The sequence below is a fragment of the Onychostoma macrolepis genome, chromosome 01, assembly GCF_012432095.1.
Source record: "Onychostoma macrolepis isolate SWU-2019 chromosome 01, ASM1243209v1, whole genome shotgun sequence".
NCBI classification, from domain to species: Eukaryota; Metazoa; Chordata; class Actinopteri; order Cypriniformes; family Cyprinidae; genus Onychostoma; species Onychostoma macrolepis.
Window position 1 is genome coordinate 25,139,553 of NC_081155.1, and position 27,953 is coordinate 25,167,505.

Sequence of the window (27,953 nt, forward strand, 5' to 3'; positions counted from 1 at the left end):
TCATAATGTCAAGTCTTTATTGGTCATGTGCCATACAGCAGTAAGATAATGACTAAATAGAAATTACATCAACTACATTCAGCTCCTAAAGTTTTCAGTCATCCAGTACACAGTGGCCCCTACACACTAAATAGCAAACAAAGTCACATTCTTAGCAGAAATAACAGGTTAATGCACATCCTGCCAGATTCAGAAAGCTGCTGGTGGCTTAAGGCATTTTTTTTATAACCGAGAGCATTCATACATAAACAGTAGCATGTTTTAGATGGATTGTTTTATATTGGTGTAAAAGCAGTTTTTATGGTGGGATGTTGATTGCACATGCATTACAAAAGTTTGGCAGTGCAGGTTTGAAATTCTCCTTCTTCAAACTGCATTGTGTCACTATGCTTTCTGCAATCATCTTTCGCTCTCCCAAAACCGGCAGAGCAATCCCAAAATGTTCAGATTTACCAGGATACCAGGCCTAAGGAGCATCTGTGAGAACGTAAAGACAAAATTCCAGATTTGCCTGACATTCCCTCGCAGCTAAGCATGCCGATGTCACAGTGTTCATCGGAAAAATGAATTCCGATAGAGAAAGAAATCCATTCACTTCATTTCCCATCATATAGTACTTAAAGTGAGCCCAACTTTATCAATCTGTTCAAACTGTCTATAGAAAGAGTGCAGCAAGTCAGGCTTAACAAAGCCATGACATAGAGGCAAGTGGTATCAAAACCTGGCAGTGTAGCAGAAGTGTTATGAAGATATTTCACTAGCATTACCTTTTAATATACGTAAGTTAACCAAAGGGATTCATTGTTGACCCATGGTTAACGGAGGTTCACTGTGACAGTGCACTTCTTTGTATGAGAGTACACTAGATTCAAGTATGATGTTTAGGTGTTTGAGATGCATTGTGAATAGTTGTGCTAATGATAGCATTTCCACTCTGTAAATGTGCTTCAGGCATCCACAAGTAAAATGTTGAAATATTAATGCATTTTCTAACTTCTAAGTATATACTGTTACTTTTCTTAACAAATTCATAATATTTGTATCAGCCGCCCAAACGCAACCAATTCTGGACTCAGAAGCAGCAAGGTAAACTGAACTTAATGCTGGCTCAAACAAGCCCTTTCTTTCTATTTCTTGTTTCACACTCACACTATATTTCTATTGACCATGTTTTTACAATGTATTCCCAATCATTCCATATTCCTTCATTCTGACAGTTGATATGGATGAGATGCTGTTTACATACAATTAAGTGCCCTGACTCGATTGGCTATAAAGTATTTGTCAGAATTTGTATTAATCACAAGCATTTAGCAGCATGTGAAAGGCTTCAGCAGTACTGTGTAACATTTTGCTCTCAGTCTTGCCCATTGGCTGGTGAACTAATGCAGCCTTAAGTACTGAGAGGAATGGCAGGCACACCGCTATGAAAGTATAGGTAAACTTCTCTTGGACCCACATACAGTCACCATGCAAACAGCAGAAACACCTCATGCAGTGAGGACTTGCTATTAGGCTCAAATCCTTGTTGCTTTTTAAGGGCAAGTGGGTAGAATGTGTTTAAAAATGGAATCAAGAGCAGTCTTGGAGAGGAATTTGGCTGGGTGGAGTGTTTTCGAAACTATACATGTCTAGTTTCAGATTTTTATTCATTTAATTTTTGGCAAGAATGCATTATGAGCATGCTGAGAAGTTAACTGGAGATGCAATTCTGATGCAGATACTCCTAGATGCCATTATTACTAGGGCTGGCATGATTCAAAGACAACAATAACTGCTTTGTTTTCAGCTTATATTGTAAAACAGAAAATATTATTGCAAGTCAAGTTTTGTGCAGGCTTTGCACTGCAGCACAATAAGCTACCTTCACCAAAGCTAAACACACAGACATTTTGTTTAACGCAATGTGCTGAGAGAAGCCTGTTTTAGTGCAGTTAAAAGTGGCGATAAGACTCACAGTGCAGCCCTGGAAACAGAGAACATACAGTATGCATCGAAGAGTGTGTATTGAGTAGTAAGTGGTTTGCTACAGAAGGACTGCTGCCTGTGACTGAGTGGGAGGTGAACGATAACTATAAAGATAACGATATTAGCGTCCACACCAGCGAACGATATCGTCTGTTTATTTTATACACTCGCGCATCTGCCGCTTTAAATTCGCGAGCTTGTTATAGCAGGATGGATTCTGATTGGGTGTCAATGTTTTTATCGTTCATCAGCTGGAAAAAGTGCTTCTGAAAGTGATTCCAACAATATCGTTTCTCTGTGCTTTTATCGTTATAGTTGTGGTGTGGACTCTGCTATTCTTTAATATTGAGAACGATTTTTAGAACCGTATCTTTATCATTATCTTTATAGCTACTGTGCTTGGTGTGAACGGGGCTTTAGTGGAGAATAAGTTGAAATATGGTAGATTCCTCTCTGAGACCCCCTTTGTGGAGGGGGGTTGCTCGGGAAAAGGGAAAAGAGGGTAATGGAGAAGGCAGAGGGAGGAGAGGAAGAAAGAAAGAGGGTTGAGATGTTTAGTTTTTCTGGTTGGTGGGGTTCACGTCTCCAGAGTCGATCTTGTCACTCTTCTTGGAGTCGTCGGACTGGGACGAGCCTTTGCCGGGTTTGCTGCTCTGCTGATGTTTGTCGTCATCATCCTTGACCTCCTTCTTTCCACTAACGCTAGAGCTGCCGTACATACGGGACTGGTAGCTGTAGCTGGACATTGAGGCGGGGGTGGGGTAGCTTATCCCAGTGGTGATACGTGTCTCCTCCCCTTCCAACAGTTTCCTGAGATGGATAATAAATGAGAGGGTGAACAAAGAGAAGGTGGTGAGGCAGGGTGTGGTGGATTTGTGGTGTTAAACAGAATGAATAGAGAGAACAATGGAATACATTTCCATAACATTAGCTAATTCCATTAAAGCAGTTCTCGTGATTTTCATTTTAGTTAGTCAAGTCAGTTATGTTGACAAAGCATAGCCAAAATGCACATTTCACTACCATTCACCTTCACATATCAATAACAAACATTGTTTATTACCTGTAAGCAGCTATCTCTATGTCAAGCGCCATCTTGACATTCAGCAGGTCTTGGTACTCCCTAAGGTGACGGGCCATCTCACTCTTAGTCGCCCTCAGCTCATTCTCCATCTGCCCAATTGTATCCTGGGTGATGTTACATGATATAGTTATGATACAATCCTGCTGCATTTAGACTGAATTGTTTGATTTGACACTAGAAATGTTTCCATACACTCTTAAAAATAACGGATATTCGTAACAATGCAATAAAAGAGCCATTCTCTGTTCCCCAAAGAACAATTCTTATAAGAACCATTTTTTTCTTAATGTAAAGAACTAAAATCTAATAATCCTTAAAAATCTAAAGAACCCTCTTCCCACTATTAAGAATCTTTTGTGGAATGGAAAGTTTTCACGGATGTTAAAGGTTCTTCATGAAACCACTGATGCCAATGAAGAACTTTTATTTTTGAAACCCTGCACAAAGAAATAAAAAAAATAAAAAATAACATTTATTTTTGAAACCCTGAACAAAGAAAGCACTTACATTCATTATTTAGTGACATGTCATCATTATTTGATGGTAGCTGATTTATTAAAAGGTTTGGAAAACCTTATGAATAAAATATCGAATATAGCCTGTTCATTTAACTGTCAAAAAGTAATTTTAGCACCATGGACAGAGGAGCAGTAACATTCACAGTCGCTTGCTGTGGTCACGCCCATTTCACGGGGCTCTTTTGTCTGCTGTCTGGTTAACAGAAACACAAATTTCAAACACTAGTTATTATATTTTTAAACAAAATTGATATCGATTGGTTGTTTTAAGAAAACGCGGAAATTCTCAATAATTGTGATCATTTTAAAGAAGTGAATCTCTTTACCGACATCCATTCCTTTTTAACTTAGTTGATCAAAATTGAGGGAACCAACCTGGTAGCCCATGGCCTCAGCGTTGTGCCTGTCCTCCATCTCATTAATCTGCCTTTCCAGCGATTCGTTGGTGCCCTTTAGGCTCTCGATCTCGATGGTCTTGGATTGCAGCTGCCTCCTGAACTCGTTGAGCTCTTCCCTGCTGGCGCGAATGACCTCGTTGCTCTTGGTGGCCTGATCGCTGAGATCGGCGAACTTGGACTTGTACCACTCTTCGGCGGACTGCAAGTTCTTGTTCGCCATGACCTCGTACTGACCGCGGATCTCCTTGAGGGCGGAGGTGAGGTCGGGTTTGGCCACTTCCATCTCCACGGACACCTGGGCAGCCTGGATCATGTTCATGAGCTCAGTCACCTCCTCCTCGTGCACCTTTCTCATAAAGTTGATCTCGTCCAGAAGGGCTTCGACCTTCTTCTCCAGGTCTAGGCGCACCATGGTGGCGTTGTCCACGTCCTTCTTGAAAGCTCTAAGCGTTTGCTCAGCCTCCTCGCGCATTCTCATCTCCTCCTCGAACTTCTCCTGGAGTTTCTGGAGGTCTTCCTCAATGTTGTCGCGCTCGAACATCATCTGGTTCTTCTCCGCGTTAAGTTCCTCGAGCTGGGAGCGCAGTTCTCGGATCTCCTGCTGGTAGAGCTCGGCCAGACGGGACGGTTCTGTCTGGCGCTGGCGCAGGGTCACGAGCTCGGTTTCCAGCACTTTGTTGTGCTGCTCCAAATTGCGAACTTTCTCGATGAACATCGCGAAACGGTCATTGAGCCCTTGCATCTGCTCCTTCTCGTTGGTGCGGATGATTTTGAACTCATTATTAAGCGCTGTGCTCTGGGTGAAGTCGAAGCTTTCCAGAGTCAAGGATGAAGATGGGAAGGCAGATCGGGTGGTGCGCTTGTAGGAGCTTGGGGTGCTGGAGCGGGTCGTGGGCTGGGACTTAAAGCCGCTCCGGGAGCTGCTCAGCCGGGATGGAGAGGCTGAGTAGCGGGTGGAGTCCCCGAAGATCTTCCGGTAGGAAGAGGCGGAGTAGATGTCGGATCCGTAGCTCATCTTGGCGTTTTGAAGACAAGGAGCAGAACCCAGGCGGCGTCTCCTTTTATAGCAGGACTGTCCCAATCAATAATTTACCCGTGCTGCTCCTCGCATTCAACCTCCCTTACTGCAGATGTTTCAGATGGACAGACCCTGAAAAAAATACGACAAATAAGCTGATTTATAGGTTATTTTAACTTTTAAAGGCGCAAAGAGTGCTTTTTTCCCGTGGAAGGTGTTGTGTTCACTGGAGACTCGGGTCGGCAGCAGCGAGCGGATGGAACTGTCCTTTTTGGCGCAGTGCTGATGTCAGCAAAATATCATATCGTTTATTTACGCTCTCATACACCATCACGTCACATCTGTGAAAAATAGGCCTACCTACTGCCACCCCACCTTTCAAAATAACACACAACTCTGTCAAGAACACATGTCATTGTGATAAACTTTGTATTATTATTATTATTATCATTATTATTATTAGAAAAAGTTTTTGCTGTGATGGTGTTCAAATAAAATTAAGTGATGGTGTTACAAACATTACGTAGGCTATGGCAGTTATATTTCACAATTCTGCACATGTAGTGATTAAATTATACAGTTAAGTTATGTTAAATTTGCTATTAAGATCTGTTCATAAAAAATTGATTGTGTGAAATGCCAAAAGTGTAATGACGAGTTCATTAGGTTCAACTGCGATGGGTGGTGCAGGGAATTCTGGGAATGCTCCTTTTTCTGTAAATGTATAAACCAATGATTTGTAGCATTTTTTTTTTTTTTTTTTAATGGCCAATAGGTTAATATAAATCTTTATCTGTAAATGTGTAGGTAATTCATAGTTTGTATTACTGTGGAATTATTATTTTTTTATTTAGACTATTTACTACCAAATTATTAACATGTGTACAGTGTAGATAGTAATAATTTAATTTTGTCCGTTTTGAGTTATAAAAATATTAATGCAAAAGGAACTTAGGCTAGATTCTCACATATCAAACAAAATTCACAAACAGCCTATAGAATTATTTTTCTATAATCCGTGAATGTAATATAGTCATAATAATATGTTAATTTGACAAGACTGTAAAAGCTCTGTAAGATAGGGTTACACAGTAAATATAGGCCTATGTCTATGACAAGGGGACAGTTATACAGTGCTGCCATCTGTTGGGCGCTTCGAGATCCCAACAGATTGCAGGCAAACAAGCAAAGCAAGGTTTAGCCCAGCTGACGCTTGTGATACCTTTTCTTTTCTTTTCTTTTCTTTTCTTCCTTATTTATTTATTTTTATTTTATAGTTTTTCTCTTTTTTTTTGATACAATATGAGAACAAAAGTTTAGAACTGTCACTGTGGGGGTACCTTTTCAAAAGGTATATAAATACTTACAAATATGAATAAGTATACGTACTTTAAAGTACTAAATAATGGTACAAAAATGTACCTTTTAGCTTTTGTACCTATAATATACCACCCCAATGACAGCTTTGTACCATGAGGTACATTTTTAGTTTAATACACTCTAAAACATCCAAAATAACTGGTTTTACTAAAATAATAAATATATTATTTAATTTGATTAAACCAACCTCACATCATTTCACATCATTCATAAAATCAGACATTTTTGTGTAACAGCTTACTAAATGGAGACAGCGCAATTTACAGTTTAATGACATACAATACTCAAGAGCATTGAGGATTATATAAATATCTAAATATGTGGTGAACATATAATGCACAGGGCAGGTGGTGAAATGGTATTCTGTAAATGTGGTATAATCTGAGGAGCAGACATTGTGGCAGCAGGCAGAAAAGACAACAAGACCCACATCTTGGTGGTACTGTATAAACGGATAGCATTTGGATTGCTTTACATTTTGAAATCATATTCAAAAACCACTATGAAACACTAAATTGATAACTCAAACAACCATAATGTTAGATATTCTTTCATTAGTCAGCATTAGTTATCTATTTTAGTTAACATGAACTAACGATCAACAATGCTTCAACAGCATTTATTAATTTTAATTAATATGAATTTTTTACTATAACGTTTACTTTTTCCACTTTGGTGATATTTTCACATGAAAGATGTACATTTTCAAAACTATTGGTGCAAATATCCAAACTGATCACACTTGTAAGACTGCCATTGGTCAATCTTTCAAAACTCAAGTTATACAGAATTTCAGTCCACACAACCACTGTTTCAAAACACAGGATTATTGCAATATGTGATTAGAACATTTGGTTTAATCACCGAAACACAATAGTAGGCCTATAATCTACTTTAAATTTAGTACTTTTAACAATCAGTCATTTCACTAGCAAACAATGTGTAATACATGTTTCAAATCACCTTTGTTAGTGAATTAAAGATGTTTCAGTAATACAGATTACAGTTGTTACAAAATACACTCAAAGTATACCTAACTAACATAAACTCTATAATGTCTGTATAATAGTATCTATTCAGTGTGTTATCAAAAGGTGTGATGAAGGTATGACAGGGAACACTAGAACAGAGTATGCTACCGATACAGTAGATGTTCTCAATATGCAATATGACCGAATCTACTGACTTCTCAGATGAAGGGTGAGTTACGGTAATTTGACAGTCTTCACCCAAGCATCTCTGCTCAGTCTAGATTCACAGTCATTGTTTCTTCTCCTTTACTCTGTCTGGTTCAATGTTCACAAAATGCAAATGTTTTTTTCTCTCTCTCTAACTCTCTTTCTATCGCAAACACACACACACACACACACACGCATGCACGTGCGCACACACACACACATGCTTTGAATATTGTGGTTTTTATCTGAGAAAAATAGCTTAAGCTTTTAACGAGAATTCATGAATGAATTAATGAATGAGGCATTTATATAGCGCCCAAAGCAATTTACAATCATGTGGGGGGTCTCTCCTCAACCACCACCAGTGTGCAGCATCCACTTGGATGATGCGACGGCAGCCACAGGACAACGGCGCCAGTGCGCTCACCACACACCAGCTACAGGTGGAGAGGAGAGAGTGTCATAGAGCCAATCAAGTGGATGGGGATTATTGGGAAGCCATGATAGACAAGGGCCAGTGGAGGGAATTTGGCCAGGACACCGGGGTTACACCCCTACTCTTTACGATGAGTGTCATGGGATTTTTAATGACCACAGAGAGTCAGGACCTCGGTTTAACGTCTCATCCGAAAGACAGTCATTATCATTATATTGTTATCCATTTCAGAAACTCCAAACAAGTTCCATATGATCTATAGAATCTAGAAATCTATGGCTGTACCAATGATTCATTGACTAACAAGATCAGACAGGTTAAATGATGTGATAGGTTAAATAAAACACAGAAAAGAGATGCAAATGGAAAGTTTGATAGTAATAGCATTATGAAAGGCAATTACTGTGAATGAAAGTTTTATGTAGATAAAACATGATGTTTAGTGAAAATTAAATGAAAATGATTTTGTGTTTTGCAATAATATAATCAAAAATATGCTGAAATGTTTGAAAAGAGTGCATTTTTTGATGGTCTTAAATTAGTACTAAGAGTTTTGAAAATGTATCACTTGCTTGTGAAAACTGTAGGTCTATGAAAAGCTGTATTTTTATTACAGTTTTTTTTTTCAACTGCTTACACACAAAAACGTTACTCATCACAGTTTCTGAAACCTGACACTCAAACACCAGAACTACACACTGAATCCGCAAAACTAATTCTCAGCCTTTGACTTTCATAAAACGTTTTGCAAAACACAACTCACAATTCTCTAACACACAAAAATCTAACAGGAACTGATATTATCGCAAAGGTGTTTGCAAATGTTTGCTTTTGAGATGTGTTTGTGATATTTTGTGCTTCATTATTCAAGCGATGTGAGGCATTTTGCATTTTGTGTGTGCAATTCTTGGATTTGTGTGTAAAGTTTTAAAAAAGTTTAAAGTGTAAAGTTTTTTTTTTTGTTTTGTTTTTTTAAAGAGGCAAAGTTTTGGAAATGTGTGTAAACAGTTGAAAAAAACTGTAACCAGCATTAACAAAGATGAAAAAATATTGTATTGATCATTATTAGTTAATTTTAGCTAGTTCATAAACCAATGTTAACAAATGAGACCGAAATTTGTCAACAAGTGTTACCTAAATTTCTATAGTTCTAAAATTAGTCATGAAATAATGAACAATATTTTTAACACAATCTTGGTTAATGTTAATTTCTAAATAATTCTTTAGTTCATAACAGTTCAACATACAATGTTCAATTTGTATGTTCAATTGAATGTTCAATTATATATTTTATTTCTTTTTTACACATTTCTTCTCTAAACTTTTCCCCGGACCCCAGTTTGAAAACTCCTTATATGTTCAACAGGCTACATTGGTCAAAATGCTGGAACATGTTTGTTAGTTCATTTTAACTGTTGCATTAACTAATGTTAACAAATACTGCAATACCTTATGGCAAAGTCCTATAAACAATGAGCTGTCAGTAGACCAACCATCTTCAAGAGGCATGACACATTTCTCCGTCTCTGATGTCATGACAGGTTTTGCTCCACCTCCTCTGGATGTAGCCACATCGGAAGCGCCGCCTCGTCCTGCCCCTCAACAACTGCTTACAGCACGGTTATGAAAAGACGAGCTTTTGATTCACGTTAACAGTAAGACTTGCTGCTTCACTTGAGTAGCTACTGCAGTGCATTCAGTCTTATTGATATCTGATATATTGATACTGTATACAAAGCGCTGCCTGTGCACTTGAGCTTTTGTGTACTGACGGAAGCAAGGTAAGTGAGCGAATATGGTTGAACTTACAGTTGTTGTTGTTGTTGTTAGTGTCAGTGGTTTGTTTGTTTGCTTGTCTCTTTGCCTGTGTTCAGCTTGAATAGATTGGTGATGTTTGATGTTTTGCGCGAAGCTCACAGTGATATTTATCAATGCGCTGTGTTCAGCCAGGCTCTGACGAACTCCAGTGAAAATATATTTTACACTAGCGTAAATAAAAAAGATAGCCTACCAGGCGCAATACTGAACACCGTGGATGCTTAATGCTAATACATCCTTTACATATCAAAACTGTCTAAAAATGCTTGATTGTCAAGCTCTGTTTCAGCCATTTTCGTGGGAAATTCTGTTGCTGCTTACCAGCGAGCTCTTCTACCGTCTTCGAGGCTTTGTCCTTGTTTTTCAACAGCTGAATGTAACTTTTTGTGGTTATGACCTGGAAAAGGCATCTAAATAGAGCAAGTCAACAAATTAGTTCAGTTTATAGGAGTACGTTTTAGTCACAAGCGTTTAGTCTCTTACTGCTGCTGTCATTAAGTTATTGCGAGGAGGCAATGGCTTGTAAGATTTTGAAGCTAAATGTGGTTCAAACCATGTTTAGGTATTAGTTAATATCTAATTTCCACTGTTTGTTAAGTGTGTATAGTGTTAAATATTGCTAAATATAGAGATACATGCTGAAAAGTTACCAAAACCCATCAACCTTCAACTTCTCCCATGATAGCTGAACATCCTGCCAATATAAACAAAGATATTTTTTTTTTGTGTGTGTGTGTGTGTGTGTGTGTGTCTATTTGGTGTTCAAGGACCAAATGCACTCAAAAGAAAGAAAACCCTTTTCTCTTTCTGGTTTTCCCAAAAATTTATATGCAAATCAGCCTGACAGACCACAGTGAGTGAACCATTATATCTGCCTGCTTGGGGTATTTATTTGCGTATTAAATGAAAGCATTGTTTTGTTTTGTTTCTTTTGCAAGGAGGCCTGTTTTTTTCTGGTGTTTGTCCTAGGGGGCATGTCTGAATATTTCAAAAAGAGTGAGCGTGTTTTTTTATATTATTATTATTATTATTATATTACAGAAGAGAATGATGTCAGCACTGCCTGAAGTTCTTTTCAAACTCTACTGTCTCACATCCCCTTTTCCCTCAGCATACCGATCATAAAATAGACGGCTGGTGGGAAAATCTCCTTCCTTTGCCCTTAAGGTCTCCAGCTTGTTTGTGCAAGTCAGCCTTTGTGAAGGCCACTGGCCCCAGTTTGCTGACTCAAGCTTTTATGCTGCATGTCATTCATCTTGCTTCAATAGTTTGGATGGTGCTTACATTTTTTTGTAAGGTGTAATTTAACTTCTTTCAAGAGGAAGAGAGGTTTTTCTGTTTTCTGGTTGCTTGCCTTTATTTTGTTCACATACTTGAACCATTTCCACACCAGAAACCAAGTATTTCAAACACAGAGGTTGTTTGAGTTGGAAAGCTCATTTGGAACGCATAGTATCTTTACCAGGAGTTGTGAAAATGTAATAGAGGACTTAATGTTTGTCAAACATTTCAGTCAGCAGTACGAAATTGGTTTCAAAATGCCTGGGTGGGCTTTTCTTGGATGAGAAACAATCAGACAAAGTGTTTAAAGACTATCTGTTTAAATTACTCAGATAATCATATCAAGTTGTTACGTTTGTCTTTCTTGATTCTGATGCAATTAGATTAGAGGTTGGCACATAAACAGGCAGCAGTTGTGTATTGGCTTGTTTAGTAGGTGATAAAATCTACAGAAAATTACTAATCCAATCTAGGAAATCTGAGTGCATTCATACTTTAATGGTGCCACTTAAAAAACATTAATCAAGGTTTTTCTGTTTCTTTCTCTTTTCTCAAAGTATTTAAGAGATTTTTCAATCTTTTTACAGATTCACAACTGAGAGATTTAATGATGACGACGTCATGGAGCGATCGACTTCAGGACTATGCAGATCTCCCGGCAAACATGGATGGCCTGGCGATGAAGAAATACAGGAGAGAGGCCTATCATAGGTATAGAATAAATTGACTGTATAATGACTGTTTTTGGGTGGCTTAGAAAGATATATTTGTCAGTTAGAATACAGAGACATCATCTCCTTAAAAGGAAATTGCATTTTGTGCTTAATCTTTAATTATTTCTATTTAGATAAAGTGTCATTTGTTTGCAGTCCACTGATTTTAAAAGAGCCGATTGAGTCTGAGTTTATAATAGTTTTCACTGAGCACACCATACTCCATGTTTTTACATTTTATGAGTCACGTTAAGAATGTAAGCAACTCTGTCAGGAAAAGATCCTATTATTTAGACAGCAGCTCCTCTGGTAAATTGGGATTTTAAATTAAAATAAAGAATGGAGTTCCTAATTATAGGCCAAACCCTGCAGCGATGTTTCAAACTACATAGAAAAAAACGGGCACATGGAACATGTGATTAGGGAATATAGAGGAGCTTGTGCAACCCCACAAGTATGGAATTTGCCATGCAGTGGCATTATGCAATCTTCAGTAGATAAGAGGTGTGCCATTCGGTTCTTCTCAATAATCTGCCCCTGTAGCACACCGTCACTTGTGGCATTAATCCAACCAAAGGTCACGTCTGAAATAGAGCGTAGTTTACTCTTCCTGCTATACGTGAACTTTGCCTTTACATTTCTCTGTGCTGAAGCCAAAAGTTCACTGCCTTGTTCCATTACCTAGATAAGTGGGTTTAGATAAGGAAAAGTAAATGTGAGCGTCATGGCAGGGATTCCACTCTCTGTTCAGTCTATTTGAGGTCCAAAGTCAGTGGTGTTATCTGGTGTGTAAGATATGCAGTGAAAAATTTGCTAACTCTGTGGAACGTAGTGGTGAAGCTGTAAAAAATAGAAGAAAAAAAAGAATATGGTCTTGATGTACATTAATGACCACAAAATCTGTGACTCTCATTGCTGTGTAGAAAAAAAAAAATCATGTTTCTTTTAAGTAAGTCTGTTTTTGCGACGTTCATCTTAGTATCACTCCCACCCAGACTATTTATGTACTGTTGGCAAAAAGCAAGAAACTGAAAACTATCACTCTGATGATCAAGAACTAAGGTGGAATTCATCCAACTTGTCAATATCTTCTATATCTTTTATTAATGACACAAAATCTGTGACCTTTATCGCTGTAGAGAACAATCAAAGTCCTTTTTACGTGGCAGCCATTTTGGTATACAAGGCTACATGGGACTGAAAACTTCCAATCTGTTTATGAAGATGGCATTTCAACTAGTGATACACAATTTCCGCAACCAAAATTAATCAGGTAAAAAAAAAAAAGACAATATTTGTCCAAAATAGTTTTGGAGGGTGATGATTGACCAAAAGGATGCTAAAACAGCAATATGTTAAGTTTATTCAGCTGAAATATCAAGAGACAGCTCGTTGTTGAACTTAATTTAGTTTATGACCTGAAAACATGACACCCAATACAGCATACCAATTCAATTACCCAATTACTCAATTAACCAAATTGAACTACCCAAATATATTATTTTCGGTTTCGATTTCTGTGTTTTGGTTAATTATTCATTTTGATAAGTCCCTATTTTCAACAAAACATTGGTAAACAAATATTATTATTAAGTAGACAAGCTCAAACTCACGCGTGTTTATAAAGTTTTATAATACTTTTAGCTGAAAGGTGGGACTTCCCATTTCTTCCATTCACCATATTTCTTCCATTTATTTTTATACGAGAGGTTTGTCTCCTCCCCTTTATAGTGTCTCTGGTACAGTATAAGTAGCCTATTACAGAATAGTGCAACAATGAGGATCCATTGGAGATACGAGAGTAATCTGTTTACCAGCTGTCTCTAACTAGTGATGCACACTCTGTTGTCTGAGCCGCTGCACCTGCCTGGTTCTTCCTGCTGTTGTTGATTGTTCTAGATGTCTTTGAAGGGAAGCAAACAACCCCTAACTCAACAACTGGCACAACAACAGAGAATGCTATAGAACTGGCACAATCATTTTTGCAACAAGTCAGAAATTCAATGACAAGAAAGCAGAGAGAGGGGGCTATTGTTTGCTGTGGGGTAACAGGGTGAACAGAGAAATGGGCTTGACAGACCAGCTAGAGCAGTGACATCCACTCAGAATGCAGTGCGCGGGTTCTACTTGGAAAAGTGAATCATGGGATGTAGTCCAGTGTTATGCCACCACAAGGTAGGGTTGATCAAAATAACTTTATTTTGGTAGTAATGATTTTCTTTTTAAAGTTTTGTCAATTTTTATAGGGTTGCAAATGCGTTTAATACTGTTCTGACATCTCTGATTAGCATTTCCACTTTTTATCTTTGTTTTATGTAATAAAAATATACTACATTACATGTATTCAGCTGCTGTTTGAAAGTTTAAAAACGCTATTTTATGTTGTTGATATTGTTTCTGGCTGCAACATAAACTTTGAATCTCTTGTAAAACTATGGATGCAATAGCAGTGCAAATATCTGTCAGTTATTGTTATTGTGGTTTATCTGTGTCAGTGTGAGATTATATGCATACACAGGGAGTGATTCAGAATTTCCTTTGTATTCATATCCCGACATTAGATATCATGGCTTGTGGACTAAAGCATAGAGCTGTCAGTGTTCAAAATAAATTCAGATCACTCTTAGCATGTTGGCCCAGGGATGGGACTTTATTTATTGCCGGGAATGCCATACTGTAGGTTTTTTTTTTTTTGTAAATTTTGTTTTCTGAACGCGAGCCATTTTATTTTATTTAATTTCTCAAAATTGAGAATTGCAGACTATTGCCATCAAACACACCTCTGACTGTTTCACCTTCTTCCCCAGAGTGTTTGTGAACAGAAGTCTGGCCATGGAGAAGATTAAATGCTTCGGCTTTGACATGGACTACACTTTAGCAGGTAAGTTGTTTCCTACTTCCTTTGATTATGCTTAAATGTTCACAGTCCCCTTTGCTTCTACAACCCTAGGAATGTACCAATTTCTAACAAAAAAAACAAACATAATATTTGTCCTTATGTTTGGGCGTCTCTTAGAGCCAGTAACACTCTTGCTTAGAATCTCAGGGTAAACATTAGAATTCTTACAGTAGAATTCTTGGGTATATTTAGCCACTCCTCGTCTGGTTTTGGAATCTGGAAAATTGAGGTGATGTCTCGTATACACAAACTGCCTCATTTTATATGATCTAAATCCTAGAGTTTGTCTTTGGCTAGGGGCTTAGTTTGTTGGAACGACCATCAAAATAAACAAGTAACCTTATTTACAGCTTAATTTATTTATGACATTTAGGTCAGCCAAGAACCTGAAATAAGAGAGGGTTTGATTCTTATGGTGCAACAGTTTAACATGGATCAGATGCATTGGGTTTCTGAAATCCCTTTGCTTTCTGTTATTGGTCCCAGGGACTCAGCTGCTAGTGGTGGATGGAGGTCCTCACTAAATCCGGGCTGTGGGCCCTGCGAAAGTAGATCAGCTCTTTGACAGTTAGAATGGATGACTCTTTAGATGTGGATAGCGTGTATCGTAGCCAGCAGCTAATATGGCTTAAGCTAAATTCTGAGGCTGCTCAGCTGTTGACATCCTCCACATTACAGCCGGCTGTAACCAAGTGCAAATGTTTACAAGTACGAAGCTATATTGTTTCTTATCCTCTGATCAAGTTGCAACCACAGTTTAGAGGTCCTCAAAGATCCACAATCAATAAGAGGAAACAGACACAAATGCTTACAATCTTACAATATGTCATTCTTGATAGATAGCAAAAATGAAAATTTTGTCATCATTTACTCCCTCTCATGACTTCATAAAAAAGGTATAATAAATAAAAAGGTATAATAAATTACACACAATTCTTTAATTCTTAGCAATCTTTTATTTATTCCGAAATTACGGTATGTTATGCTCATAAGACTCTCAAGACAAATTTTTACTTTTCACTCTTGGTGGAGACCAATTTTCTTTTTCTGTGGCTCTAAAATAGAATATTAATAGATGTTAGCATTTATTGTTGATATTAAATCCAGGCTTTGAGATCAAGAATGCATTAAATCAAACCATGCAGGGTTTTAAGACCACTTTCCAAGCCCTGATTAATATTTCCTGTTGCTTATTGAGTCCATTCCATAACCAAATCCCCATTGTGATTGGGACCAGCGTGCCAGATAATACCCTGCACGTGGAAAGAGCTGTTGCACAAACTCTCCATCTAAGCTTGGTGTTGACAGCTCTTCAACCTGACAGTCCATTAAATCACTGATGAAATCCGCCACCTCTGCATTCTTTGTATAGACCAGAGGGTTTTTCACAGGACAGAGAAAAAAACCGCTGTTTAAATGGCGGAGCAATTTCAGAACACTTCAGATTTTTAATCAGTTTAGTAAATTAAAGACAGTCTTTAAGGGTGCATCTGCAAAACCTGACAGAATAATCCAAAGTCAACCAGAGCCTTAATGCAGCTAAAGCATGTTAGTCAGGGAGAGCTTGATAAATGGACTGAGGGGTTGGGGGAGTTTGTGTACCTTGCAAGATGATACAAATTTTATTTTCTTGCTGAAGGTAACCTGATCTATGAACTCCAGCCTGACATCATGCCCTCGTTCTGAACACACATGTAATAATCTGTCCAGGAGTGTATAGTGAAAGAAACATGAATCTACATGGCCTTGGTGGCTCTATGCTGACACACAGGTCAATGCAAATAGTCGTGAAAAATACGTTTTCTTCACTATTGACTAATAATCAGTTTGCCTCAATGTAATAGAGTGGACAAGTAGAACGCTTGTTTGTGTCATGTATACAGAAGATTAATGCATAATTTAGCTGGTGTCATCTTACTGCCTTCAGTAATACTGGAGATGAAAGCTCTCTGGCGTCAGTTTAAATTGGTGATGATGAAGATTCGATCTTGCCCATGGAAACTCATATCCCTGTTGAAAAGGGAATTTACTGGTCTTAGCTGATCACCAGGAAAGGTTTTGGTCACAGACCAGATAAACCAGCTGAACAACAGCTTTGCCAGGTTAGCAAACCATGTTTGGTTTAGGGCAGGGTTCCCAGTAGGGGTGTGCGATATTGACAAAAAATGATATCTCAATATTTATTGGAATTTTGTTTTATTTTTATATGGTAATTAAGCTATATTTTCCTGAGTGTGTATTCGTGCTTGTACCTTGGCTGGTTTAGAGCTGTCATGGATAAATATATATGACACTAAAGCCGCTAGTAGGTGACAGCAAGTCCGTGTTTTAATGAGTGATTAATTGAATCGTTCATTCAAACGACTCATTCAAACGAATAAGTCACTGAATCAATGACTCAAACAATTTGTTCAAAAACAGATTAATTCAGGAACGAATTTTAAATTCCTATTACTTAAAGTGCCCCTATTATGGATTTTTGAAAATTACCTTTCAAGCAGTGTGTAACGCAGCTTTAAGTGAATGAAAACATCCTGCAAAGTTTTAAATCTGAAAGTTCACCGTGTATAAAGTTATTGTCTCTCAAAAGAAAGAGTTGACTCTGAATCATTGAAATGAGTCGTTTTTAAAACAAATCCCAAGCCTTTCCTGTTGACGTCAACATGAAACAGCCCGCCCACTTGTTGCACCTGCAGATCTGGGTAAACTTGATTTTCAAGTTGGTCTGAATGAAAATGCAAATTAATTCTTTGCCACTAGGTGCTGCTTTTGGAGCGTAAAAAGCTCACATACCCTGCTTTAAATGAAATCGACCAATCGCCTTATATTAGCGTCACGCAAAGGAGGGGTTTGAAAAAATGAATCGTTGAGCGAATCGTTTGGGAGTCGTTGAGCAAATAAGGTAAAAATAAATGCATATTATAAGAAAGTGAAAGTGTTTTTTGACCTTGCATGCATGTCAACCTGTTGTTGGGGACTCCCAAAACCAAAATACGAACCTTTCATAACCCATAATAGGGGTACTTTAACTATATCATATCTTGTAAATATAACAAAGCAAAAACCCATACAGGGATATTTTTTCTTTCAAACCTTGAATTATAATAGCTCTCTAACTGCATTCTAATAGGCTTCATCACACAGTAAATGCTTTTGGACTCTCAAGATGTGTTTTTATTTGTTTTTTGCAAAATGAGTGAACGATAAATATTGCACAGCCCTAGTTCCCAGGGTTTGAAAACTACTGAGGAAGCTAAGGAATAACTGCGATTATTTAATAAAAGGTTATAATGTAATTAAAGAACGAAATAGTCTGTTGCACTGCGTGTTTCAGAGTGAAGAGCGGCACTGTTTTCATTTACACTTTTGCAGTTTGCCATGTTTTTGCTCGATAAATGCCACTTCTCACAAACTTTTAGCTTAATGTGCATTTGTGCTCTATAGGTTCACTTAATTAACATTCATATTTACATAATTTTTAACATGTTTGTGCAAAGAAGTTTGCAGCATTTAACCAATTTCCTACCAAAATAAACGCTTGAGGATTTGAACGTTTGAAGACGTTTGAATTGGGAAGTGTTAGATGGTTTTTGTAAAGAGTGAACCCAAATGTGAACACCCTAAAAGTAACTATTTACATTAGCATTAAGTATGTTGTTGAATTATTGAAATCTCAAATGCCACTTCAAGTAGATATTTTAAGTATAAGGAGTATTTTCCCAGCTTATTTATTTAAGCTTATTTTTATGTATAAGGAGAAACGGATTTCATAATGTTAACTAGCTGTTGGCTAATAGTTGATCAAATCTTTCTGAGGCTCCTTTACTTCACTTGAACTGTAAATACATTAATGGTCATGTTAACTGAGGTTTGACCTGTATTTCACAGCAATGCATACCTGTCTTTTTGTCAATATGTTTGTAAACTAATTTCACCTCTCAAACCTTTACCTATTCTTAATGTAGGCCATATAATGGGGTATAGATTTTCTGTCTGCAAGCCTCAGTAAAACTGCCAAAAATATTTTCTTTTCACCCTAGCAGGAGTATGCTAGCTCAAGGCCAACATTGTCCAAGGTCAACACTGGTGTATGCAGTTAAGCAAAGAGTGATGATGGGAATAGTGACTGAGAGGGAAAAAGAGGCTCAAAATAGGTTTCACTGTAGCTTCGTGGAACATCGTGGAGAGGAGAGAGAGACAGAAAGGGAAGGGGCAGTTGAGTTTGTGTACAGCTGCTATCTGGGTGGAAGAATCTGGCCTGAGTTAGTGACTCTGTTGGGGTTTGCTTGCCTTTATGTGCCTGTACTTCTGGCCATGGCTCTGTGGGGAATTCATTTCTATCCGCCTCCCCCTCCACAGCCTGTCTATCATACATCTGTAGAGACACAAGCCTACAACAGGCCATGAAACTCACTGGAGGCAATCCTCCAACACAAGTCTCATGTAACTCAAAGATTGGTAAATTGTGAAGTCATTTAGATGGAACTGAAAAAACTAGGCTTTGGTAGGCTGTATGGATTAGTAAAATACCAAAGAAATTAGTAGCTGTGGAAAAAATAGAAAAACTCTTTACACTGTTGCGGCTTATACAAAATAACACAGCATTTTGGTCAAAGGTCAACAAAGGTCTTTGACAGTGTGGAACCATTGCTATTTTTTCTGTTATATCAAATGTCTCACAGCTGTCAATGACTATCAAGGAATTTATTTATTTGTTTATTGAGAGTAATGGCTTTGAAAGAGAGAGACTGCACAAAGTAGAACAATTGCAGATACAAAGGTGTTCTCAAGTACCATAACAGAATAAAGCTAGTCCTTTTAGTGAACTTATCTTTACAAACAATGTTCAGACTTGTACAAACACAAGCCTATTACAGAAAAACAACATTCCGGCAAAAAAACAAGCAGGTTGTTGTGGTCAAACATGTCTCAGCCTTCATTAGCAATGGATCTAGGAGTTCACCCTGAGGCACTCCTCTTCTTCTCATTCCATACTCTCAAGAGATCCTACTGGGTTTCTGCCCTTTGACCTGCCACCTCATCAACAACAAGCATAACACATTTCCAGCTCTTCCACAACAACATGTGATGTGAGCTTAAGCGTGTCGTTATACAGTTTAGTAACCCCCATCTTTGCTGAAGCCGTTGTTCTATACATGTCTGTCTAATTTTAATTTCTTCTTCAGTTGGGTGTCAGGATGGAACAACAGATTTTGTGGTTAGGGTCTCACGAAATGCCTTTTGTTGCTGAAATACCACCCAAATCCCTTTGCAGAGGCTTGGGATCTAATTGGGTTTAAATCTTTTAGGGCAAGTGGGTCTGGTTTCATATTGGATTAGATCACGGAGCATACATGGCCCTGCTAAGCCTTTGTAATGTGAATGTTCTGGTACCCTTTGCTCGCTCTGTGAAAGGACAAGGTTGGGGTCGACACGGATCACAGAGCGCTCCCAGAGTGTCTTTAAATACAACACTTACGCCGCCATGTATGCATCTTTACATTTTATTTTGGGTCAGTTGCTATTGAGATCCCTTCCAGAATAAACTTAGCTTGAAGGGATTTTACAGTAATTTCAGCCAAAAATTTTAATCATTGCGCCAACAGTTTGTAAATGGGAGAATTGTTTGGGCAACAAATATTTTAGCATGTAACAAAATATAGAACCCTGCACATTTTGAGGAAAATAAGGTACAAAACTCTGGGAGGGTACCTTTCGAAAAGGTACTAATATACACCTTTAAAGTACTAATATGTACCATTTAATTGTAAACTTAAAATGTACCTTTTAGGTTTAGTGTTTAGGAGTGTACTTGGCATGCAGGGAAACATGGGGGATCACAAAGGGGATTCTTGTTTTAGTTAAAGCTGCAGTCCGTAACTTTTGGCGCTCTAGCGGTTAATAAACGGAACTGCGTGAGTCTTGCGGAAGAACATTGTAGCTGGAGCTACTTCTCTCTGTTTATCTCTATGACGAGTCACGCAGGCTCTGGGCTACTCCGCAGCGGTGCCTACCCGAACCAGTCTAAAATAGTCCGAATATAAACACTTATTATAGGTGTACCAAAGTGATTCAGGACAAGCCAAAAACACGGTTTGGAAAATGGATTCATGGTGCACTCGCTTATTGTTTAAATTTTGAACACAAAAAGGTTACGGACTACAGCTACAATGGCCATGTTGCAGTAATTTATTCCCTTTTATACTAATTCAAAAGCCACAACTGAGGTAAATTAAACCTAAAGAACTAATTAGTAAAAAGGGGCCACAATGAAACTAAAACGAGGGAACTAATTAGAACAATGTGGCCACAACTGAACTAAAATGGGGAACAAAATGTTAATTTTATAAGACCCTACATGATCTAACAGATGTAATTTTATAGTAGTCTGTTTATTTTAATTGTTCTGTTCAATATATCTTACTGAATATCTCTCTATCAATAGTATACAAGTCACCTGAATACGAATCTTTGGGCTTTGATCTGACTGTGGAGCGGCTGGTCTCCATCGGCTACCCGCAGGAACTGCTCGGATTTGTTTATGACCCCACTTTCCCTACAAGGTAATGAACTCTCATTGACAGACCATATTTGAGACAGTTGTCAGTACCAAGACTATCATTTTATATTATGTTTATAGGATAAATAACACATTTAACCCTTTATTTCCTTTTTGTATTTACAGAGGTCTGGTGTTTGACACCATGTATGGCAACCTCCTGAAGGTAGATGCTTATGGAAACATCCTGGTCTGTGTCCATGGCTTTAACTTCCTGCGAGGGTGAGTAATCCCGGCCACCATCAAGCCCTGCCTGGATGGTCTTGGTCACTGAACTCTGATGAAACCTATGGAGTATGCTCATAATGTTCCTGTGTTCCCTGCCAGCCCTGACACCCGAGAGCTCTATCCCAACAAGTTTATCCAGCGTGATGACACAGAACGCTTCTACATCCTCAACACACTCTTTAACCTTCCAGGTAGGCACTTAATCACTGTCCTACATAGCCCTGTCACTGCCTGCCATTCAGAGACGCATTGACAGTGACTTTTTTGATTCGTAATACTTACGTATGAGGAGTAACTATCTGAGAATCTTTGTTCTAAAATTGACTAACTGCCCTAATGTATATATTCATCAGAAACAGGTTCCAATTGTATTTGTGTGCAGTTATTCTCCGGATTTTGTATTTTTTGTATATTTTTTGGTATATTGTAGAAAAGAGTGAGTAATGATGTGATTAATTCAGAGATTCATTTTGGTTTGAAATTTAAGGTCATATTTGCAACACATTAATTACATTTAAAGCAGTTTTTTTTTCCATTCATAATTTGAAATGTAACTTTTAATAAACTGTTACGATCCAACTGAACTTGATCCATAATCATTAAGCAATATGAGAACATATGGAAAAAAGCAGCTTTGCTATTTCGTTTAGAAAAAAGGCCATGTTTTTGGAATGACATTAGGTGAGTAGATATGACCAGAATTTTCCATTTAAAGCAAATTGTGACTTGAACTGATCAAATGACGTGAGAGTTTTAGACAAATACCTTCTTACCTGCAATAAGTGCATTGTTTTCAAGAATAAATAGCTAATGTTCTGTTGCTTTTTCAAATGCACTTTCATCAAAAATGCTTGTGATTGCTGTCAGGCTGCATTTATTTGCTCAAAATATAGTGAAAATAGTCATATTGTGTTAAATATTATTACAATTTAAAATAACTGTTCTCTATTTGATTATATTTTAAAATGTAATTAATTCCTGATGTGAAGTGGAACTTTCAGCAGCCATTACTCCAATCTTCAGTGCCACATGGTCCTTCAGAAATCATTATACTATTTTGATTTGCTGCTCAATAAACATTTATTATTATTACCAATGTTGAAAATAGATTTTGCAGATTAATGTTTTTGTGGAAACCGTAATAATTTTTTGTATTATTATTATTATTCTTTTTTTTTTAGAATTCTTTAAATTAATTGAAAGTACTAAAGCACAGCATTTATTTAAAGTGGACATTTTTTTTCAATGTTTTTTTACTGTCATTGGTCTTTCAAATAAATTGTAAAAAATTCTTACTGACCCCAAATATTTGAACAGTTGTATATAATTGAATTTATATACAAAAATAATCTGGATCTGAGAACAACTTTCACACTCTCCTTCTTTCTATATCTGTTTCTCTCTCTCTCTCTCTCTCTCTCTCTCTCAATTCAATTCAATTCAGATTAGCTTTATTGGCATGACTGTGTAACATCACAATGTTGCCAAAGCAATACATGCATTATACAGATAAATAAAATCATGGGGAAACACATATACATGTCCATATTATACATGTAGGTAAAAAAAAAATAATAATAATAAAATAAATAAATAAATGATTAAATGAATACAGAGAGCAGTTATAAATGGAAAGGAGGGATCAGCCTTTGTCCCTCATTGATGGCAGGAGGACACATACTGTGCTGCCAGGTGGATACATTTTTCCTTTTCTCCCAGAATATAACAGAATTTGTCTAAGTTACTCTCTCTCTCTCTCTCTCTCTCTCTTCACAGAAACATACCTTTTAGCCTGCCTGGTTGACTTCTTCTCAAACTGTGACCGATATTCAAGGTAGGAGTTCCAGTGACTATGATTCTGTTACTCTGTTGCCTTGGACACTGCATACAGCCATACCACTGATTCAGTATCAGTAAATCAGTATAATTTACTGGGTGAGGACTATTTGAAGCTCTCTATATCAGTTCACCAGCAAACACGTTATGTCTTGATAAGAAAATCCTAATACAGCATAAAAAAATTTACAACGATGCTATAAAACAGGATGACACAAGCAGATTGTAGTCTGTGGTTGGATTCATGTTCGTGCATGACATAATTTATCATCCGTTTACTGTAACTGGCTAATGACTAACCATAATGCATGTAAAATAAAAAGTTTCAATTTATAACTTTTAAATGGCATGGAAATAATTCTACTCATCCTCTGAAAAAAAAAAAAAAAAAAAAAACAGCCAGACCTATTTAGTCTAGATAAAATCTGTTAAAACGTAATAGTCTGTGATTTGTGTTTTGGTATGGATGCATGTCCTCTGAAACACCTGTTGGTCCTTTTAGGGGGAGAGAGCTTTCCTGTTTGGCTCGGACAACCTCAAACAAGGGAAGACTGTCCCATTTAAACATGTCTGACTGTCGATAAAGTGTGTCAGAGCTGGAGCTCAGCCTCTTACTCTGCTGTCCCTTTGTTCTTTTTAAACCTTTAGCTGTGAAACAGGCTTTAAGGATGGAGACCTCTTCATGTCCTTCAAGAGCATGTTCCAAGATGTCCGAGATGCTGTAGACTGGGTACATTTTAAGGTAAAAAGGTTCTCTGTTTCTCTTTCTGTCAGAGAAATCTGCCAAAGGAACATTGCTGTGTACATTAATAGCAGGAAGCTATGATTAACTGTGAAATGGATGTAAATGCTACAGGTAGGTACTGGATTCCTGATTTAAGTGTTTTAGATGTGTATCATAAACTTGCTCTGTTGTTAAAGGTTTTATTTATTTTCTCAGGGAACGTTGAAGGAGAAAACCGTGGAAAACCTGGAGAAGTATGTTGTGAAAGATGTAAGTATTTCTTTTAATTTCTGAAGTTACTGACATGCCTTGTTGTGTTTGTGTTGTATTTCTGAGAATAACTGATTTTTTTAAATTATTATTTAAAGGCCAAGTTGCCATTGCTGCTGAGCCGCATGAATGAAGTTTCTAAAGTTTTCTTAGCCACCAACAGTGACTACAAATACACAGACGTGAGTTTACTGATGCAAATACATACATAAGATTTGTTTCAGGACTAGCTGCATATTGAGAACATGAATCATGAACATGAAACATGATCCAGAGATTTGGATCGCTTTACACTGGCTGATTTGCGTAAGCGAACAGTTCAGCACTCCAATAACATACCACACACAAAGGTTGGTTATGATAATAAATTTTAATAGACCTTAATCAGGGTTGACAGATTATGTAATTCTTACACCAACAGCTTTCAAAACTCTTGGTCTACTGAAAGGTTTCATAAGCTGAATAATCAGTCTCTTGTTAAATAATCCATTAAATACATTGTACTTCTGTCCCTAAGCCTTGTTTTCATTCCTGTCAAATTTTAAATATGGTGCTACACTCAACTAACTTTTTTATCAAAATTTCTGGCTTTTATTTTTTTGTTGTTAAAAATAGCAATTTACTAAAAATAAATTAAAAAAACTACTAAATTTATTTATTAATTATTATAATTTTTATAGCTTTGTATAATTTTTGAAGATGATTATTTAATTTTCTTTCTAGAAAATACACTTTTAAAATGTCCTTATTTTCATATTTTCACATCTTCTAACCCTGGTTCATAAATAAAAATGACAGTTGTTTGTTGGGAACAAAATAAAATAAGAAATACAGTGTCCGCTTGCATTACAATTTTTAGCTTTTAGCAGTTTGAGAAATCTTTTTTTTTTTTTTTTTTTACCCACAAATAGCAATATCTATCCAATACAGTTTTTAGAGCTTCTTTTTTCATTTCAATTATTTTTTTCTTGTCTACAAAACACACTTTTAAACTTTGAGAGCTAAAAAATAATAATTGTTGAAAAAATAAGAGTTTTTTTCTTGGGTGCATATTAAAATGCGAAAAACTGTACACTTACATCTTGATTTTAAGTTTTTAGCAATTTGCTAAATTTAATTTATTAAATCATTTACTAAATAAATCTAAATCTAAGTAAGCAGCATAGTTAAGCTATGATTTCTGAACAGTTTGTGCCTTTAAAAATCCCTTTGTATGCAGCTCACTAGGTTTTAAATCGGAGCAATAGACAATTGCACACACAACTGTTTTTTTTAAAACTTGGACACATACAAACCATCATCTTTGTGTTTTGATTTGTTTTACAGAAAATTATGACATACTTGTTTGACTTCCCCCATGGCCCAAAGGTATTGACATTGTTTTTCCAGCCTGTCATTAAACCTTTCAAAAGAGTTTCCTGTCATATAGTGTTGCTCATAATAATGTTTTATTTCATAGCATGGCACTCCACACCGTCCATGGCAGTCATACTTCGACCTCATCCTAGTGGATGCTCGAAAGCCTTTATTTTTTGGAGAGGGAACTGTTCTAAGACAGGTGGATACGGTGAGTACATCAAACGAAAAGCTCTACTATTACAAAAACAGAAGCAGAATCTCAAAGTCAGCAGGTGCAGTATTGCACATTCTGGAACATTTTATCCTGCTGAACAACACGGTCAAACAGAAGGTTAGTTAGCGCTGAGTATTGAGCGTTTATACTGATGTCTGCTGAGCACTATAGAACTAATTAGAGAGGAAAATTCCCTTTTCAGTGTAAAGCAGCTAAACAGTTCACTGAACAGTTTTGCCATTTCTAAGAAAGATATTTTAGAGCTAAAACCTGTCTGTAACCCCACAATCCAGTTTAACCTCCAAGATGCAAAACGAGCAGTGCAAAATGCAAAATTGCTCTAAGTTCTTGTTTTGTGGGTGGATTTGAACCTTTCCTTGATTTGCATAGTTAATTTAGTGAGACGGACAGGCACAATTTATTCTTTGTGAGTTGTTATTTATTTGTGCTGGCAAAAATAGCCAACAGTAATGATGTTTGTCAGTGTTTCTCAACATTTTTGACTCCAAGACCCCCATCATTTAAGACAATATTCAATATAGGCCACCAGAGATTTGTTTGGTATTTCTACACAATAAAATATTTTAGAGCTTTCTTGACTTTTTATTATTATTATTATTATTTTAAATTGCACAACCTTTCATGTTTTTACTTATTTTAAAGCTTGTTTTTCCTATTTTTTTCCATCTTGTGGGCCCTGGAGCCCTGTACCCCTGGTTGAGAACCACTGAAGTACATGGAATGAATATACAGACAGTCTGATTATTAATCAATATATTCTCTGTCACAGACTACAGGGCGGCTGAAAATAGGAACATACACTGGACCTTTACAACATGGCATTGTTTACTCTGGAGGTACTGGAAATTATTGAATAAAGATGCAAATGACACACTCGTATGGACACACACACACACACACACACACACGGATGTATCTCCTCAAGGCCTTGAAACACAGATCACAAGGACATCTGGTTTACTATACTTTGTACACGTGCAGTGATAAATCGTGTGATAGTCACTTAGTCCAGTAATACTCGCATTAGTTAACATGAAAAATACTTCTGAAGCACTGAATAATCTTAGTTAATGTTCATTTCAACATTTGCTGATATATTATTAAAATAAAAAGTTCTCTTAACATTATTTAATAAAGCTGAGCTGACATGAACTAACAATAAAGACTTGTATTTTTATTAACTAACTTTAACAAAGGTTAAAGTTGCATTTTATTTTACAGAATGTGTACTTACCAAAGAAAGCACTGGGTAATGAAAGGTAATTACATGGGTTAAGGTTAGGTTTAGGTTCATGGCTAGTGCCTAGATATTACCCAGTTATTGTAAAGTGACTGTAAAGTGCTTCCGATATTTATAATTACTGTAACAAATGAATTGATCCTTGTTAGTTGATGCATCAAACTAGAATGAATATGATTAGTGTAACGTGTTAACCTTAGTTCTGGTTCACTAAAATCAGCAATAGCATTGATATTCATAATAAAACAAGTCATACTGATTTAAGTTGTGTTATGATAAATATTTAACATCTCGTATTGCTGTTGCTTGGACATCAAGGCTGAAAGAACAAAAGCATAACGTCACATTGGAAGAGCAAATATTGTAATAAAAGGAGTTCATTATGCAGCTTTTTCTGTATATTGAGTATGCCCTATGTATATGTGAAAATCAGTTATTTCTGACAAATTTGTTTTCATCTCCGCCCAGGTTCTTCAGACATTGTGTGTGACCTGCTTGGAGCAAAAGGGAAGGATATTTTGTACATTGGGGATCACATTTTTGGAGATATTCTTAAGTCCAAGAAGCGTCAGGGTTGGCGGACGTTCCTGGTGATTCCTGAATTGGCTCAGGAGCTGCATGTGTGGACGGACAAAAGCTGTGAGTGTTGCCATATATCAGTAAAATCAGCCATTGGCCTGTTTCACACTGCACGTAAGCAGCACACATTTATTTTGGGTGCCCATAATAACAGGTTACAGCATTGTTGCTGTAAGCACACTGGTGATGCATAACTGCCTGCAAGTAGGTGCTGAACTCTGCTGAAAATATG

At 37.0% G+C, this 27,953-nt stretch overlaps 2 protein-coding genes across 4 annotated transcripts in view; one reads left to right on the forward strand and one right to left on the reverse strand.

Annotated features, from left to right (window-relative positions):
• Positions 1–10,646, reverse strand: inab (internexin neuronal intermediate filament protein, alpha b). Its single transcript, XM_058768101.1, has 4 exons — positions 10,120–10,646; positions 3,946–5,118; positions 3,032–3,156; positions 1–2,778 (listed from the first exon to the last, which is right to left on the reverse strand). The coding sequence occupies exons 2-4, from the start codon at positions 4,981–4,983 to the stop codon at positions 2,523–2,525; spliced, it is 1,419 nt and encodes a 472-aa protein (XP_058624084.1). The 5' UTR covers positions 4,984–5,118; positions 10,120–10,646; the 3' UTR covers positions 1–2,522.
• The window catches only part of nt5c2b (5'-nucleotidase, cytosolic IIb), a 27,479-nt gene continuing 9,061 nt past the window's right edge, over positions 9,536–27,953 (forward strand). The window contains exons 1-14 of one of the 3 annotated variants that reach the window (XM_058767929.1): positions 9,536–9,635; positions 11,667–11,790; positions 14,600–14,673; positions 21,137–21,254; positions 21,377–21,472; positions 21,578–21,669; positions 23,255–23,312; positions 23,963–24,056; positions 24,255–24,308; positions 24,407–24,490; positions 25,635–25,676; positions 25,768–25,875; positions 26,672–26,738; positions 27,611–27,781. In XM_058767929.1, the coding sequence (XP_058623912.1) occupies positions 11,687–11,790; positions 14,600–14,673; positions 21,137–21,254; positions 21,377–21,472; positions 21,578–21,669; positions 23,255–23,312; positions 23,963–24,056; positions 24,255–24,308; positions 24,407–24,490; positions 25,635–25,676; positions 25,768–25,875; positions 26,672–26,738; positions 27,611–27,781 (1,162 nt within the window). In that variant the 5' untranslated portion in view covers positions 9,536–9,635; positions 11,667–11,686. Of the gene's footprint in view, positions 9,762–11,666; positions 11,791–14,599; positions 14,674–21,136; positions 21,255–21,376; positions 21,473–21,577; positions 21,670–23,254; positions 23,313–23,962; positions 24,057–24,254; positions 24,309–24,406; positions 24,491–25,634; positions 25,677–25,767; positions 25,876–26,671; positions 26,739–27,610; positions 27,782–27,953 lie in introns of all 3 variants that reach the window. The other 2 variants (XM_058767844.1, XM_058768001.1) reach the window with 2 other exon arrangements.